The sequence below is a fragment of the Pezoporus wallicus genome, unplaced genomic scaffold, assembly GCF_028554395.1.
Source record: "Pezoporus wallicus isolate ANWC-B61680 ecotype Strahan unplaced genomic scaffold, APGP_CSIRO_Pwel_v1 contig_3017, whole genome shotgun sequence".
Lineage (NCBI taxonomy): Eukaryota > Metazoa > Chordata > Aves > Psittaciformes > Psittacidae > Pezoporus > Pezoporus wallicus.
The window spans coordinates 3,215,260-3,234,318 of record NW_026638957.1 but is presented as its reverse complement, the minus strand read 5'-3'; the positions used below and the strand labels follow the sequence as shown (position 1 = coordinate 3,234,318).

The 19,059-nt window shown below is 39.3% G+C and overlaps 1 protein-coding gene across 1 annotated transcript in view; it reads left to right on the top strand.

The window, feature by feature from the left end:
• Positions 1 to 18,092, top strand: part of TRIP11 (thyroid hormone receptor interactor 11) — a 37,146-nt gene extending 19,054 nt beyond the window's left edge. The window contains 9 exon segments of the mRNA XM_057413306.1: positions 84 to 277; positions 1,792 to 1,955; positions 2,280 to 2,383; positions 3,125 to 3,224; positions 8,829 to 8,910; positions 13,786 to 13,900; positions 14,428 to 14,550; positions 15,837 to 15,984; positions 17,469 to 18,092. Of these exon segments, the coding sequence (XP_057269289.1) occupies positions 84 to 277; positions 1,792 to 1,955; positions 2,280 to 2,383; positions 3,125 to 3,224; positions 8,829 to 8,910; positions 13,786 to 13,900; positions 14,428 to 14,550; positions 15,837 to 15,984; positions 17,469 to 17,677 (1,239 nt within the window). The 3' untranslated portion in view covers positions 17,678 to 18,092.
• The last annotated feature ends 967 nt before the right edge of the window (positions 18,093 to 19,059 follow it).

Below are 19,059 nucleotides of genomic sequence, written 5' to 3'. Positions count from 1 at the left end.
CTTCCACGAGCATGTTTTAAGTTTGCTTAAATAACTGTTATGAAAGGCAGTAGTACGAGCAACTTAAGGTATGTTGTACACAGTTACAGCATTTGCGTGAGAAAGAGCAGCGCCTAAAGCAGGAGCTGGAGAGGTTACGCAATCACCTTCTAGAGATGGAAGACTCCTACACGCGAGAAGCTTTAGCTGCGGAAGACAGAGAGGTCAAGCTAAGAAAGAAAGTTTTGACTTTGGAAGAAAAACTTGTGTCCTCATCTACTGCGGTGGAGAATGCCAGGTAGTCTTTTAATTTGTACAGCAGTAGCATTAGCTGGGGATACCACAGTTAGCTAGACTGGTACTTGATGGCTGTATTTTACAGAATTACCATTCTCTAGCATGCTAAGTACTTGAGAAAACAGATAAGAACTTTCATTACTCTAAATCAGAAAGGTGATATGAAATCTACTTGACTGCTGTTTGGAATTTAAGGAAGTACTTGTCATTTTAGTAGCAACTATTGAAATCTCACATGTATGACTGTGCTTAGAACTAGAAACAGCAAAAATTCCTCAACCCATCAATCTAGTTGTCTGTTAAAGAAGATGGACTTAACTTTCTTTTTAAAGTCAAGGCTTCATTCAGTTTGAACTAGTTTTATTTTATGTGCTTCAGTGCGCAGATGTGACTGTCATGGTTTGTGAATTGCTTTTGAGACAAGTACACATATTTTATACCTGATACCATGGAAAGTATATACTGCTGTAAGATTTTTTTCTTTTTAGCCTGCGTAATGTAAGATGCATTGAAGTTCTCACAGGTAAAACCTAGAAGGCTAGAGCCAATTGTGATTATGGCAGATAAGTAAAACACCAGAATTTTCAGCCAGAACAATGAAAATCCAAGTATTAAAATTAACAAATGCTTATCTTGGCTGTTTTAATACTGTTTTATTTAAAGGACTGTTGGTTACTTCAGGCACCAGAATGCTTTTTTGATCTTGTCAAAATGAACAGGTTTTTTAATCAAAAAGAAAAAAAAAAAAAGTATGTGTGTAGCTAAGGTCTTCATGTGCTAAAGATGGATTCCACTCTTAACATTCTCAGTAAAGAGATTCTGAGTTGAGCAGAATTTATTGTGAAAAACTGTGGAGAAATGGAAGAGCTGGGAGAAGGCTGTGTAAAAACTGTTCATCAGAATGTTTCTTAATTCTTCATCAAACTTGTCAAATAACCTTTAAGAAAAATAGCCTATGTGCCACCTGATAGGTACTATTTCAAAAGACTGGCATAGGAGTAAGTCAGGTTCATAATATCTTTGCTTAAGAGGAAGTGAAATGGATCATTCAGTCGTCAGCATGGAGCAAGATACACTGGGTTCTTGAAGACTGGCTTTAAAAGTAAGAATTGGTAGAAAGACCTGTTGATTCATCTAGAAATTGAAGCAGATAATCGGCAAGATATGGAGGGTTTTTTTTTTGGTTAAGATAAGATAATGTTACAATAATGAATAACAGAGTAGGTTTTTCTTTTTCTAATGTACTTCAAACAATAATAGGGGAGTTTTATTGTAAAAAAAATTATGATCAGACTTATTTAAAATCTTTTGTTGGTGGGATTTTTTATTTGGTTGGTTTGATTTTGGGGTTGTTTTTTCATTTTATTTTTTTTTTTCAAAGAGGGACTGGCGAACAAAAATTGCCTTCATTTTTATAAATTGAGCTGAAAAAGGTAGGGTATTTTTGCTGGGATTTAATTTTCTCTGTGATTACTTCTGTTGTCTTAATAAATAATGTATTTTATTTTCATGAAGTCATCAAGCTAGTCTGCAAGTTGAATCTTTGCAAGAGCAATTAAACCTGGTTTCCAAGCAGAGAGATGAAACTATGCTACAGCTCACCATCTCACAAGACCAAGTGAAGCAGTATGCATTGTCACTAGCCAACCTGCAGATGGTACTAGAGCAATTCCAACAGGGTAAGTTTTGTCAAGAAATAGCAAAGATTGCAGCAAGTATTTTTCAACTGGCATAGTTACCATACTGTGGTGCTTTTTAAATATCAGTTACCTGGTTTCCTTTTTGATAGCTTGAATTTCAGAATCTGATGTCTGTTAAAAAAATTGTAAGGAAACAGTTCCGGCCCTGTGAAAACTGATGGTCAGTGTCCCATTTAAGAAATTTGAATTCCACCTCTACCTCATGAAGGCCAGATTTGATAATTCTGATGTTTTTGAAGTCACATCTCTCACATGCTGTGAATTAAGATTTTCTTGTTTGGCTTTGTATTTTTAACCCTTTAGAAGAAAAAGCTATGTATTCAGCAGAGCTGGAGAAACACAAAAAACAGGCTGAAGAATGGAGGAAAAAAGCAGAAAACTTAGAAGAAAAAGTTGTGTCTCTACAGGTGAGCTGAATAATGAAATTGAACTGTATGAAACTGAATGCTAATTCTTGAATGAATTTTTTGGTTTTGACTGCTGTGTTGAGTGTAACTGTCTAAGAATGCCTTAAGTTATGTAATTATTCTCTCTTCCTTGGAAGAGAGGGGGGGTACTAAAAGGTTAGTTAAGTAGCATTCCTCTGCTGACCATCAGTTTTCTGGGGATGTTTACAACCCAGTTATTGTAAAGAACAAATGATGTAAGTCTCTGCATCTGTTATGTTTGATTTATGTTTTAGGCTGAGAAAGTTGGGGCTGTTCAGCCTGGAGAAGAGAAGGCTGCGTGGAGACCTCATAGCAGCCTTCCAGTATCTGAAGGGGGCCTATAGGAATGCTGGGGAGGGACTCTTCATTAGGGACTGTAGTGACAGGACAAGGGGTAACAGATTAAAACTTAAACAGGGGAAGTTTAGATTGGATGTAAGGAGGAAATTCTTTCCTGTTAGGGTGGTGAGGCACTGGAATGGGTTGCCCAGGGAGGTTGTGAATGCTGCATCCATGGCAGTGTTCAAGACCAGGTTGGACGAGGCCTTGGGTGATATGGTTTAGTGTGAGGTGTCCCTGCCCATGGCAGGGGGGTTGGAACTTGATGATCTTAAGGTCCTTTCCAACCCTAACTATTCTATGATTCTATGTTGTATTAGCTTAATTGTGGTAATGAACTCCCTTGCTTCTCTTTCTGTCTCTTTCCTGCCCTCTATTCAGGAAAGTTTAGGAGAGGCAAATGCTGCATTGGATGCAGCATCAAGGCTTACTGAGCAGCTTGACATCAAAGAGGAGGAGATTGAAGAACTTAAGAAAGAAGGTAACTACTTCTTTTACATTCCAATCAGCTCAGGAGACAATATAGTATTCCTAGAAACTTACCGAAATTCATCTCCTATGAGGAAAAGAGTAATTCTGTGCCATCTTTAGAGGTTTTCACTGTTTATAAAGCAAAGTTGAAGAAGTATGCTTACCTTCTGTTAGGGACCTTTCTCAAACAAAAGTCCTCTATGGTTGTGGGTTTTTTTGTTCCTCTCCTCCCCCCCCAGTACCAAGGCCCTTAATATAGCAGTTTAAAAAAATTTCATTTTAATATGTGTGTATAATACCAAATGTTGTCAGGCTTTCCCGAGTAACTAACTACGCTATTTGACATAGGGGAATACAGTCAGGTAGAGAAAGGGTGTGCTGTTAGCAAGAGATGTAGAGGGAGCAGTTCTTGCACAGATGTGAGACTGAAGAGATTATGTGGAAGATCTTGGACATATCTCTGGATTGTATTTTTAGCTCTCTTTTAAAATAAACTTCCTGATTTCTGATATTTTGAAAGATACCTTCTGCATTGCTCCCAGATTAAGTACTCTAATATTTGGTGAATGTCATTACTTTGGGTTTGCCAGAAGAAGAGCATTTATAGTGAGGGGGGTCAAATGTTGGTCTAACACATGGAGCGTCTATCCCGAAAGATACTCAAAACCCAACTGGCCGTGATCCAAGACGGGCTCCTGTAGATGATCCTTCTTGAGCAGAGGGTTTCAGACTAGAGGATCTAGAAGTCCCTTCCAACATAAATTTATTTGATTTTGTGATTCTGTGAATATTTTGGGGTATGTTTTTGTGTTTGGGTTTTTTCATGTTGAGCATTAAAATTATAGGAAAGCCTAAAAAGACAAATCTTTTACTAAAAAACAGTGCCACTTCAGTGTATTTCTCTTTTATAGCCTTCCACTATTTAGTGTAATCAAATGGAAAAAAATGAGGGTAGCTTCTATACAGGGTATTTAAATATCAAACATCAGTAAGATTTATAAACTGAGACACTCACTTTGAGGTGACAAAATAGTTATATGAGTAACATACAGTCAACTTTTTTTTTCCCACTACTGCATTAATTTTAGTTTTCATGAGAAAAGTGTCATAGCATTAGCTAAAGTAGGATTCAGAACTAATAATAGTTCTTCTGGATTTCTGTACTTACATCTTAGCCCTGACATGTAATTTTGTCTGCAGTGTTCCATTAAACCAAGAGGGAAAGTTAACTTCTCTTTATCTAGTTCCATGACAGTTTTGCTATAGGTGAACTTATTAACAGTACTGACTGCTGAGGGGAATATTAGGCTTTTTTTCTTTTTTTGTTATTGTCTTCATGTATCTTTTCCTTCTCTGTTTTCCCGAATGAGCTTTACTTTGTCTTTCACTCTTTATTGTGTGGGTCACCATATTTTGCTATTACTGCAGCATCCTCTGCTATGGTCAGGCTTTCACTGAGCACATGGGATAAATCTAAAACCAGAGGAAAACCTGTGGTTGGTCCCTGAAGCATCTCTAAAAAAGGAGTTTGAGCAGCAAAGATTTGCTTATTCTCTATGGTTACTTAACAGATTTTTACTTTCTGGGTTTTTTTCCCCCATGTCTGGGGAATTTTGAGTGGATGACTTTAATTCAGGTTTGCTGGGGCAAGACCTGGAACATATCTGCTGGATGCAGTGGTAACTCTTGCCCTGAACATACAGAACTAATAATTGCTTTTTATTTTTAAATTATGATTTATCTTACTCTTGAGATAAATAATAATTTTTTGAGCATACTTGCTTATGATCATATAGTTGGTGTGTAAAGTCATTTGAAAGTCTTCACAGTTGGAGCACAAACTATTAAAAAGTTTTGACTTCTCTACTATATAGTTGAATGAATAAGTACTCAAAATTAGTTGTGTCTAAGTACAATTTGGCATCCAAATAGGAATGCTTTCTGAGTTCACATATTAATTTTACAAGCTAAATTAAATTTCAAGCTGCTTCATGAATGTACAGCTAAACACATTTGGTTTTAAATTTATGTATCTGTATCTTTTTGCCTTGCCACAGACATTCACAGCAAAAATTTTTAAACACTGGATGGAAATTAACTTTGGCATAGGCAAATCTAGCACTCTCAGTTGGGAAGCTCTTTATTACTGGTTAATTTTGATTGCAAACCTTTGCATATGAAAGCAGGAGGGATTTGAACTTTAAGGGGAAATGGAATCTCAGTATTTTATCAAGCTATGTTGTATTGGCAAGCTATTTACTTGTTAAAAAAAAATTGACAGGATGGTTGCATAAAGGAAACAGCACTTTAATGTTGTTGTAGAATAAATCATAATTTTTATTGAGGAAAAAAAAGGCCACTCCATTTTCTCTATTTACACAAGAAAACATATAATAGCTTATTGAAAATTGTCCAAACACATTCCCAGACACAGTTTTGTTGGCCAAATCTTTTGAAGGATTTCTTTATGGATTTTTTTGGCAGGAGAAGTTATTTTAATGGAAAAGTATAAGATGTACCAGATGCAGTTTTCTGGATTGCCGTAAATGCTTAACAGATTATTGGAGGCTGTTGTAAATGTCTGGTTTACAGCAGTCCGTACTGAATTTTGGCTCAGGTCTTTTTTGTTATTCAGTCGTTTCACATACACGAAGTACGTGTTTGAGTCCTTTTCAACTCTGAAGACTCTATTTTAGAAGGAAATATTCCATTTAAAAAATATGTTTAATGATGAAGTTGCTTAGCCACTGTGGATGGAATATTAGCTGTATAGCTGTCTTTAAAAATTGGTCATCTTTGATATGAAATCTTTTTTGCCAGGAAAAAAATAGGAAAATAGAAGACAGCAGTAACATTTCATCTAAGTTATTGATAAGTTTGTTCTAAAATTTATCATGTGAATAAAAATTGAAAGTAAACTTGTGATTGTCTTGCTTTGTAGAGCAGCAATAGCAACAGCGTTAAGATTTACTTGAAACTTATTTTCAGATTTTGTTTTTTGTGTCTTTCTGAGACATTGGTAGTTTAATTTTTTTAAGCCACTTTTACTCCGTGGAGACCCAAATAGGAACTAAACTTCCTTATACGCTCCTACAACTGTTAACCATTCCATAATTACATTGCAAATGTTTTTGTGGTCCTATTTAACCACATTTACAAAGTAGCATAATTTTTAAGTAACTTGAAACCTTGAAAGCATGGATTAATACTCCTGTGCCTCACCCTGATGTTTTGAGATAGTTGAATGCTGAAGGGCAGTTACATTAATGGAATGGATTTCAGTGTATATGGATGTAGTTGTTACAATATATATTGTTGTATAATACATATATTTTTGTTTGGGTTTTAACTTGTTTTGAATAAGGAGCTTAATCCTTATGTTACTTAAGAATTTTCCCAGCATGATACTAGTTAGTTTGTTCTACTCTGTACTCTCTAAAACTTGTATTTGTGAAGTAGAATGTCTGTATAAAGATGTGGAGTATCTGAAGTAGGTTGGAACCATGTCACAGCTCAACTCTTTCATGTAGATACATGAAAACTCTATGCAGGTTCTAATGGAGTAACTGGTGTTAAGTTGAGAACCATGTTGCATCAGCGTAGTTGTGGCATGCCACATGCCACAATTTATTAAAATTGAAAGTCATGTGGAAGCTAAAGTGGAATGTTTTTCATGCATCCCAGATGATTTGAAGGGTATAAAACTATGAAAGTCCCTTTTCCTACAAAGATATTGAGGCTTTGTGGAAATTAACTACCAAATAGATGCAAGAAAAGTGTATCTTTTTGTGGGTCTTATTTTGTTCTTTAAATGAAGCAGTTCTCATTGGCATGAGCTCAAGAAGTGTTAAAAAGGTAGGGAAATTTGATTGGCACATTTTCCATAAGATTTGAAGGTAAGCATTCAACCTTATAGAGGGAGATTTTGTACTCTGTTGATAAAACTGTAGGGTAGAGTTGGTCTTCATATGGACAGTCCATGTTATAATATACACGTACTTTTGTACGTCTGTTAGAAAAAAAAGAGCATGAAAAATTGTATTTTTGCTGTCTTTAAGTAATTTATAGTTTATCTTCTAAGGATACTTTGTATCCTGTAATAATTTGTTTTCTTGTCTGAGAATGTTAAATTATCGGTGTTCTGGAATCCTGTGTTTAGGGATTTAAATGAAATAAGTTTTTCTAGCACTTCTACTCTGGTTGTACAAACTTGCGTAGACCTGAACATCAGATGCTTTATCCAGTTTCTAGTATATCTGATTTTTTCATAAAGAGAAATTTTTGTGCCTTGTTTCCTTACAGTCAGAATGTTGTAAAATACTTACAGCAAGTAAAGCTTTCAGGAGGGAGTTTTTTATTTATTTGTCTATTTTGGGCTTTATTTTTGAGTTTTGTGGGAGGTCAGAGGAAACCTGAGTTGTTGACACAGAGTGACTGGGGTAGTTAAGTCTATTCTGTATTTGACCTAACCAGTGACTTGTGTCTGTGGAATTTTGGAATGATGTTGTGAGGCTCAAATATGTAGATAGTAGACAAATCATTGTTGAAATTCAGGAATTTCAGAAAGCTGAAAAGTTATAACGCTAGTGAATGCAGGATCTAAACTCTTCTAATAGTTCCTTTTTCAAGTTTGTTGTGAGGAAGAATAGTCCTTTGTGTGAGCCAAGAGTGTCATGATCAGTATTTTGTTATCCTAGATGAACTGATTTCAGTGCAGCCACTACAGAATGGTATCAGAACTTGAGGTCAGCCTGACAAAAAAAAAAAAAGGGCAGAAAATTCATGCAGTGGCTCCCAGCACACTGCTACACAACCTCATGTTAATTAACTTAATACTGGCCTTTTCATTTAATTTGCAGGCCGTGATGCTTCACTGGAAGTATTTGCTATTTTCCTCTCAGGTTTTTTTTGGTTCATGGTAGCTGTGCCATTTTTAACTGAATGCTTGTATTCCCAGATGTACAGGAAATCTGGCAAGAATGGAAAGCCTTTCTTGCCAGCATACTGAATCGTGAAGCACAGCACTGGTTCTAGGATGCATTAGTGTGTCCCAGCATGCTGTTTCAAAAGCTTACATCAGTTGTCAGGAGCAGGAAAGGTCCTAACAGAACAGAACCACAAGTAACTGATGTTGCCTTGCTAGCTGGTAATTCTCCTGGGAGACTGGAGAACTCCTTAGTACTTCAAGGCTCTAGCAACTTGATAGTGGAGCATGCAGATTTAGGAAATATTTGAGGTTAAGTACTGAGGTCAAAATACCTGATGCCAACATGCAGTTTGATCAGATGATGAGAAAGATTGCCAGCACAGCACTATAGACCTTGATCAAGAGTTTCTTTCTAGTTCTGTGTTATCTCGGTGGAATAGAGCAGTTCATCACACCTTCTGCAGTTGATCTATTTTCTGTGTATTCCTGTGCTTGAACATTGAGTATTGTTTTGAAAATTTTAGCTTATGATTTCAAATAATGATCACTTAAGTTGACATTTGTTTAGAAAAATGAGCTAATTTTGTTGGTTTGGTTTTTGTTTGTTTTTTTTTTAAAGCACCACCATTATTAGTAAGTTTTGCAACAAAGTTTAAATTTTTGTGTATTTGGTGTGCCATTTTATAGGTGAGATCAGAAGAGAAATGTTAGAAGATGTCCAAAATAAACTAATGAATCTTATGAACAGCACAGAAGGAAAAGTGGACAAGTAAGTCTTTAATTAAAGATTTGGTATACATTTTTGGTTTTCATTTCTGACAACGTACAGATATATTACTAGCACAGATGCAAGAACAGTGCAATACTGTGCTTCTGTGTGTGACCTTGTAATTATACTTTGATTATTTTGACATTTTTCAATTACACAGTATCACAGTATGCTAGAGATTGGAAGGGACCTCAAAAGATCATCTAGTCCAATCCCCCTGCCGGAGCAGGAACACCTAGATAATGTTACACAGGAATGTGTCCAGGCGGGTTTTGAATGTCTCCAGGGAAGGAGACTCCACAACCTCCCTGGGCAGCCTGTTCCAGTGTTCCGTCACCCTCACTGAGAAGAAGTTTCTTCTCAAGTTTAAGTGGAACCTCTTGTGTTCCAGTTTGTACCCATTACCCCTTGTCCTATCATTGTTTGCCACTGAGTAGAGCCTGGCTCCATCCTCGTGACACTCCCCCTTTATATATTTATAGACACTTATAAGGTCACCCCTCAGTCTCCTCTTCTCCAAACTATAGAGACCCAGCTCCCTCAGTCTTTCCTCATAAGGGAGATGCTCCACTCCCTTAATCATCTTCGTTGCCCTGCGCTGGACTCTCTCCAGCAGGTCCCTGTCCTTCTTGAACTGAGGGGCCCAGAACTGGACACAATATTCCAGATGGGGTCTCACCAGGGCAGAGTAGAGGGGAAGGAGGACCTCTCTCGACCTACTAACCACCCCCTTCTAATACACCCGAGGATGCCATTGGCCTTCTTGGCCACAAGGGCACAGTGTTGGTTCATGGTCATCCTGTCGTCCACTAGGACCCCCAGGTCCCTCTCCCCTACACTGCTCTCTAACAGGTCTTTTCCCAGCCTATACTGGAACCTGGGCTTGTTCCTGCCCAGATGCAGGACTCTACACTTTCCCTTGTTATATTTCATCAAGTTATTCCCTGCCCAACTCTCCAGCCTGTCCAGGTCTGGCTGGATGGCAGCACAGCCTTCTGGCATGTCAGCCACTCCTCCCAGCTTAGTGTCATCAGCAAACTTGCTGATAGTACACTCAATCCCCTCATCTGAATCGTTGATGAATATATTAAATAATACTGGTCCCAGTACTGACCCTTGAGGCACTCCACTAGTTACAGGCCTCCAACTAGACTCCGCCCCATAGACTACAACTCTCTGGCTTCTCTCCTTCAGCCAGTCCACCTCACTACCTGATCATCCAGACCACACTTCCTCAATTTAGCTGTGAGGATGCTGTGGGAGACTGTGTCAAATGCTTTGCTGAAGTCAAGGTAGACCACATCCACCGCTCTGCCATCATCCGTCCACCGTGTTATTTCCTCATAAAAGGCTAAGAGATTGGTCAAGCATGATTCCCCCCTGGTGAAGCCATGTTGACTGCCCCTCATAACCCTCTTATCCTTGATATGCCTTAAGATGGCACCAAGGATAAGGTGTTCCATCACTTTCCCAGGGATGGAGGTGAGGCTGACCGCTCTATAGTTACCCGGGTCCTCCTCCTTCTTGCCCTTTTTGAAGACTGGAGTGACATTTGCTTTCCTCCAGTCCTCAGGCACCTCTCCCGTTTCCCAAGACTTGGTAAAGATGATGGAGAGTGGTCTAGCAATGACTTCCGCCAGTTCCCTCAGCACCCGCGGGTGCATCCCATCTGGACCCATGGATTTATGGATGTCCAGATTGCTCAACTGGTCTCTAACCCATTCCTCATCGACTAAGGCAAACCGCTCCGTTGACCTGACTTCATCTAAGGTCTCAGGGGTACAGGGCTCTTCAGGACTGCCCGCAGCAGAGTAGACAGAGACAAAGAAGGCATTCAGTAACTCTGCCATCTCTGTATCTTCTGTCACCAGGGCACCCATCCTGTTCATCAGTGGGCCTACATTGCCTCTGGTGTTAGTTTTATCTGCCATGTATTTGAAAAAGCTCTTTTTGCTGTCCTTGACCCTTCTCGCCAGGTTTAATTCTAAGGAGGCCTTAGTCATCCTAGCTGCCTTCCTACATCCTCTAGCAGCAGCCTTATATTCCTCCCAAGTGGCCAGCCCCTCCTTCCATGACCTGTAAACTCTCCTCTTCCACTTGAGCATACCCAGCAATTCCCTATTTAGCCACGCAGGTCTCCTGGCCCTCTTCCTTGACTTCCTATGTGTTGGGATGCTCCGATCTTGAGCTCAGAAAAAGCAATCCTTGAATGCCAACCAACTATCTTAGGCCCCTTTACCTTCAAACAGCCTTGCCCATGCGATTTCCCCTAGCTATTGCTTGAAAAGGCCAAAGTTTGCCCTGCTAAAGTCCAGGGTTGCAATTCTGCTTGCTATTCTACTGGTCCTACCACACAAGATCCTGAACTCCACCATCTCATGCTCGCTGCAACCAAGGCAGCCCTCAACCCTTACTGCTTCGACCAGACCCTCCTTGTTAGTGAGGATGAGATCCAGCAGCGCTCCTCTCCTGGTTGGCTCATCCACCATTTGCAGGAGGAAGTTATCATCCATACACTGGAGGAACCTCCTGGACTGTGGCTGGGTTGCCGAGTGGTCCTTCCAGCAAACATCAGGGAAGTTAAAATCCCCCACGACGACCACGGCCTGTGACTGTGAGGCCGCTCTCAGCTGCCTGTAGAAGGCCTCGTCAACTTCCACATCCTGATCTGGTGGTCTGTAACAGACACCCACAACAGTATCTCCCCTGCCAGCCTGCCCCTTAATTCTCACCCACAGACTCTCAACTCGCTCCTCATCTGTCCCTGGACAGAACTCAGTGCATTGTAGTTGCTCCCACACATAAAGAGCAACCCCACCACCCCGCCTGGCTGGCTTGTCTTTCCTGAAAAGGACATAGCCCCCCATGACTATATTCCAGTCATGTGAGCTGTCCCACCACGTCTCTGTAATTGCCACCAGATCATAGTCTCCTGACCTAACACAGGTTTCCAACTCCTCCTGCTTATTTCCCATGCTGCGCACATTGGTGTACAGACATTCCAGGGAGCGAGCTGAGCACACCGATTTCACCCTAGGATTATAGGAGGCCTCCCAGTCTTCATCAATTCTGGAGTGCTGCCCCACTGGGGCAAGCCCAGCTCAACCCCATCCCCCTTCGAATCTAGTTTAAAGCTCTCCAAATGAGCCCTGCTAATTCGTGCCCCAGCATCCTTTTCCCTCTGTGAGATAAACCTTTCCCACTTGTCATTGTCCAGACTGGTGCCCTGTAAAACCAGCTGTTATCAAAGAATCCAAAGCCCTGCCTGCAGCACCAGTCTTGAAGCCAATTGTTTATGAACTGAATCTTCCCATTCCTTCCCACATCATCAGTGGAAGATGGAAGGAGTGAGGAGAAGATCACTTGAGCCCCAGACTCTTTCACCATCCGCCCCAAGGCCCTGTAGTCTTTCTTCATCCCCCTCAGATTGCGGGAAGCAGCTTCCTCCCCACCTGTCTGGAAGACCAGCAGCGGGTAATAGTCTGTCGGGTGCACCAGGTTGGGGAGCGCCCTGGTGATATCCCTGATCCGGGCTCCAGGCAGACTACACGCTTCCCTGTGATGAGGGTCAACTCTGCATATCGGGCCCTCTGTTCCTCTCAGAAGGGAATTGCCTACTACAATGACGCTTCTTTCTTTCTTATCAGAGGCAGTCTTGAAGTGCAAAGTCGACCCCCTTTTCCTATGTGGCCTTGTGGGCTGGCCTTGCCCTACATTCTCACCTACCTCTCCTTCAAGATCCAGGGCCTCGAACCTATTACGGAGGGACACCTGAGGAAGCAGGGCAGGAAGTGGGGAGGGTTTCCCACGACGCCGAACTGGAACTCGCTTCCAGCCCTCGTCGTCTTTTTGGTCCCCTACCTCTGCGCAACAGCTGCAGGGCAGGGGGTGTCTCAGGCCATCCCCCTCTGTGTGAGAAGGCAGGGGGTCCTTCCCCTTTTGGGGGGTATCTCCCTGGAACCGTTCCGACTGTCACGCCAGGGAGTTACTCCACCAGTCGATCTCCCTTTCACACTCCCTGATGGTCCTCAGCGTCTCAACCTCCTCAAGGTTTGCCACCAGGCTAAGCAGATCTTCTACCTGCTCACACCTCACGCAGGTGGAATGCTGTCCTCCCTCCCCCGGCAGCAGCAGGCTCTGGCACTCCCTGCATCCAGAGACCTGAACAGCCACGGTTTGGGACGGGGTCTCTGTCTGAGTTGCTGCAGTCATCTTACTGCAAATTGCTTGGTGGTTGTAAATAGTAATTTTGATTAGTAAAATAGCAGTGTAAATTTTGATTACTGAGGTGCTCCTTAAGTCAAAGTGCTCTTCAATAGCATGAGCTCTGCAAATGGAGATTAAAGTTCTTGATAAACATCTGTTATAATGTTTAAGGTGTGAACAGCCAGCCCTTTCATGTAGCTAGCAATACCTGGATGTTGTGTAAATCTCTCTTCTTTAGTAATTTTTTTTTCCCCTTCTCTTTACCAATTAGAACTGAAATGGGGGATAGGCAAGTTGGTTTCCCTGCCCTCTTCATTTACATCTTCATCTGGGAATACACATAAGTATCTTTTTAAATGGTCTCCTGAATCCATATCTTAGAATAAACTCTTTCCCTGATTGTAGTACTTGCATCAAGATTAGTGCATGTACAATGTAGTTTCATCTTTTTGCATACAGTATTTCTAGTACTGTCCAAATTGACATCTACTATATAAGAAATATTGTAACTTGTAGGGGAGGGAAGTGAGTGAGTTATCCTTTTAGTTCCTTGTATTAGATTTATTTGGATTATTGTAAGGCAAGAGTATGAGGAATAAATGCATCAGTATGACAGTATCAAGTGTTATGTAAGAGCAGACTGTGTAACAAGCTTCTGTTGTTCTGCAGGCTCCTGATGAGAAATCTCTTTGTTGGGCATTTTCATACTCCAAAAAATAAGCGTCCTGAAGTGCTAAGGTTAATGGGCAGTATCTTGGGAATAAAAAGGGAAGAACTTGATCAGGTAATGCTTTGCAGAAAAGTAGACTTCCTTTTTTATGTGCAGCATCTTTATCTGAAAATAGAATGACTTGCTGCTAAACTAAATGCGCCTGCACATCTTGTGGGGAAAGTGTGGGGGGTTTTATGTGGGACACGCTGATTTTAATGGACTCTTCTGATAACATTATTTTAGTAGAATGGATCTGATTTTGCTGAGGAATGCTAACATGGAAAGAAAGGGATTTAACTTTGGGCTATTGTGTATAATAGCTGGAATATGTCTGTTAACAGAAAAGTAAGCTAGTTTTGTATGTAACACTAGGTATTGTGAAAAATGTGGGGCTTATATTTTTAAATAAAAAGCCATGGTTTTAGATTGCCAGTCTTCGGGAGGCAGAGAAGAAAGTTTTAACAGTAATTATTTATCTGTAGGATTCCCACACAGTCATGGTGAATAAATATAATGAGCACAGTGTTGCAGTTTCCTTTACCTGCTGCCTTATTTTTGGTTTCCAAATTATTAATTATTTTTTTTTTAATACTCTCTAGTTATTATCTGAAGACCAAAGAGGAGTTACAAGATGGGTCACTGGCTGGCTTGGTGGAGGAGCTGGGTCAAAGAGCGTCCCTAGTACACCTTTGAGGCCAACTCATCAGAACATTTTTAATAGTGTAAGAATTAATTGTGTATGCTTGAGTGGAAAAAATGGGGCAGTTGCATATTAATGCTGATTTTTGGCTCATCAGTATATTGAGTTACTGATGCTACTGTATCTTGCATTATTTGCTTTGTACAATTGATTTTGGTGTAAGGGTTTGGGGTTTTTTGGTTTGGGGTGTTGTTTGTTGGGGTTTTTTTTCCTCACTAAGTAAATAAATAGGCATTGATGACAACTGTACAATATTAAGTGTTGGGCTAATACAGATACCCAGTTACTGTTCCACTGGTTCCTGAGATCACTGACTTCTTACAGTATGTACTTTATCTTGCAAACTGACAGTGCTGGAGGTTAAATATATGTGGTGGTCTGGAATTCTATAATAGACAGCCATGGCATTATATTTTGATGACTGTGTTTCCATGTGTGCTTGAAATTTCATTTGAAAGGTTTTCTTAGCTGCTGCAGCTAGTCCCTCTTACGTGCAGGTTATAAAGTTGATATTTTAAGCTTTCAAACACTGTAAAGCAACAGTTCTCATAGTGTGATCTGTGGGAGCAGTTTGTCTATTGAACTTTCTGTTTTGCAGGCCAGTAAATAATGCACTCAGGGATAGAATACTGAGGGACTGGGCTTTTTGGATGAACCTTAGGTATTTTTCTTGCTGAGCTAGAAGAGTATGTTGAGAATTGAGTCCTGTAAAATATCATAAAAAGGGTAGGGATTGATTTTTGACCACTAAAATAATACAGGCATTTAAGCCACCAGAAGATTGTGGTCTGATTAACTACAGATGTAAAAGAGGAAAATAAATGCTTTATTAAGCCAAAACTTTTTTTTGTGATGCTGCTGATGCCTTAGTTGTTTCTTTATTCAAGACTTTTTGCCAAATAAAGAAAGTAGTGGGTTTTAAGAGAAAAGTTGCAAAATTATGTTCCTGGAGGAGTGATTTGCTTGAGCGTGATCACAGGAAATAAACACCATGATATCAGTCATTAGCAGCATGGGATGCTTTAAACCCATAATGGAACTATGGTGGAAGTATGTGTGTTATATTTAGAATTTTATCAGTTTCACAAAAATACTACTTCCTGAGATCACAAAACCCTGCGGATTTTGTAAATAAATTTCATTATCATCAGTAAGGACTACTTAGTACCACATACTTAGTACTAAGTACCCACACAAAATTTTTGGGAGGCTGTTGATGCCTTCTTGGTATATGTATGTTTGTGTTTTTAACTTACATACTTTTCAACAGAGCTTCAGTAAAATGTACTAACTGGTAGCCTCTTGTAGTCTTTTTCAGAATTGTTTGTGAAATTCCTCGAAACAGAATCTTGCCCAAGCCTTCCTCCACCGAAGCTGTCTGTTCCTGATATGAAACTTTTAGGAGCAGCAGGAACTGGTAAAACTATCAGTACTCCATCCAATGTTCAAATGCAAGGTAACATTTGAAGGAAAACTTGAATTCTTGCACAGAACATAAATAACTAAAGGTAGCATTTTCAGGGGCATTTCAGGGATTCTGTGCTTCCTCTTGTGAGCTAGGAATTTGATTTCTCCCTTCCCCCCAGCTCCCTGCCTGCAGTTTCATACTTTCTCTTCTATTTCTTTTTTTCCTTCCCCCACCCCTTCTTCCCACTGCTTCTGTACCCCACTTCCTGAAATCTCAATACAGAAGATCATAGGGATCAAATTCCCTTTGATATAGAGAGGCTCTAACAGCACCTGTTAGAGCCAAACAGATGCTGTGCAGACAACTCCATATGGTATATCACTGAACCCAGTTCTGATTTTTGGCATCCCTGTTTGTCAGCTTGGGTCTTACTGAGTGAAGAGTGCAAGTAATAGCAACCTGGTATTGCCTGTCTGTTAGAATCTGGTTCCTCAGGGAGGATGGACATAAAATCAGTTAAGTATATAGCCTGATTTGAAATCTCTGTAAGCTGTGCATGAGTGTTAACTTTGACTTTTTCCTATGGGAAAGAAGAATTATTCCTGTATTATGCTTGTTGAAATGAATGCATTTTTGTCTAAGTAATGCAAGAACTAAAAATTTTTTTATGTACATTTAAGTCTTGACTTTAATGCAGTCCTGCTGATTTGCAGAAGCTTGTTTTGATTCAAACTTTTACCAGTGAATTAAAAAAAAAACCAAAACCTACAACCCCAAAACCCTGTAAGTTGTATAACTCTACAGAGAGATAAGCTAAAAACCCACTTTGAATTTGTATAAAATAGCTGTATGTTACAAAGTATAAATACTTAATTCATAATGTGAATTAGATATTTATATTATGAATTATTATATTTATGAATTATGAATTAGTATTTCAGTGTGAAATACTAATTTATCTCTGAAAGCAGTATGTATTTATTTTCTTAATAAACCTAAATTAAGTTTATAGTTTTCTTTTTACTCTTTTTTCCTTGTACTACAACAGTAATACAATAGGTAAAGTACCTGCTTTACTTTGGAAAAAAAAAAAAAAGAGAAAAAAGCCAGTTTCCTTGTCTGGAAGAACCAGATTCTTGATTCCTTTTGTCTATACAGGAGCTAAATTTCTGGGTGTTTTAAGTTTTTGTTTCCGGAAATAAACCATATGGTAGCAGTTTTTAAATGCTGGACTCAAATGTCTGTAGAATATCCACAGAGAAATGCAGTCAGTCTTGTAACTTGTGGCCTGAAGTGTAGACATAGGAATTTTTCAGTAAAAGAAGCAGTGGCAGATGAGATCCAAGATAAGAGAGAACAGAGAGAATTAAAGTCCTTGAGAGTGTTTATAGCAAGAAGATGGGATTTTCATGTTGCAAAAGTAATGGGCAATTTTAGAGTTTGTTTGTGAAGAAATCCTGTAAAAGTGGGTAGAGTTATGAATGCTTTCTAACAAAGTGTTTTCATTGCTGGGTTTTGGTTTTGTATTTCAGATTCTGCAGTCTCAGTAATGGGCAGGAGGCCAGACACAAATCCATTTTTAGCACCTCGATCTGCAGCAGTGCCTCTCATAACACCTGCCAGCAGTTCTGGACATCTGCTTATGAAACCTATTTCTGATGCACTGCCCACTTTCACACCACTGCCAGTGTCCCCTGATGCCAGTGCTGGTGCTGTACTAAAAGACCTTCTGAAACAGTAGATAATCTTGTACCAATATGATGATAGTAGCACTTTAAGGAAAATGAGAACACTATGATGTATATAATTTACCACAATGAGGCCTTCTGTAAAAAGTCACATACTTGTATCTAGCTTTTCTTTTAATTACAAACTAACCAGTGTTTTGGAAATTCTAATAGTCGCATGAATAGCTGCCTTCTTTATAGTAGGAGTTCATTTTGGCTGTGGGTTAAATGTTAAAATGAGAAAAAAAAAAATCCATCTTGTTGCTAGATTGTCAGAAGACAAGTAGAAGGACATTTAAACCTTAATTATACTCTAAGTTCTTTCAGTTATGCATAGACAGCGTTAACTCTTTGGTGTTGAGATTTGTTTTTCCATTAAAATGATCTGCCACTGACAGTGGCCTTCAAGACCACAATTAAAAAAAAATAGTCTTCAGCCAAAATTGGTCACATCTGGGGGCAATTTGAGACATCTTAATCTCATTTTGCACAACTGTTTCATTTCTCCCCCCCTTTTCCCCACCCCAGACAAATGGCTGCTTTCAGCAGTCAAACCCATCAGCATCAAGGAGTTAATTGTGGAAGTGACTGCTTCATTTTCTAGAGGTGTCCATGTGATGAAGAGTGGGTAACTTAGCAAAAGATAGGTTCACATATATAAGGACATTGTACTGTAATAATCTGAGATGTATATTTGAAAGACTTTTATCTTGCGGGATTTTGTAAATCCAAATATAGGCTTAAAGCTTGAACACATGTATAGAATTTAAAGGGAAGAAGATGCTTACTTATCTCAAATGTTTGAATAGGTCTTTGTAAGACCAAGACCAAAGGCAATTATTCTGTAAATTTTGCTGTGATCACTTGTATACTGTGTTTGGCAGGTAAAGAATGAAGTTGCATACTAAAGGATAAAAGTCATCTTCAAAGTGAATCTGAAATACAACATCTTCCATTTAAAATGTGTAATTTCTAAATCTTTTTGTATGTCATTCCTTGTTCAGTCAGTGTTAAGGTAACTGTTGTGCAAGTTCTATATTAGAGCTGTCAAACTTCTCATTTTCATTAAGATTCTGGATTAAATAGTTGTAACAGTTATATTTAAATAAAATCAATTACTGAAACTTGTACAGAATCAACCAAAATAATGCAGAAAGTCTTTGCATTGTAGAGGTCAAGTAGTGATTTTCTTTTGCTGCCTTGAAATCTAGCAGAGATTTTTAATTACTGTATTTACCTTAAGAACTGCTTGAGTTGCTTTTCTTCAGTATGTCAAATGTTTCATGGAAGACTACATGAAGTTGGAAGTGGATTGACCATATTGAATTTTTATTTGAAAGTTTTTACTTCATTATAGACAGTTTGGCAATTAAGTTTCTGGAAGGATAGCAGCTGC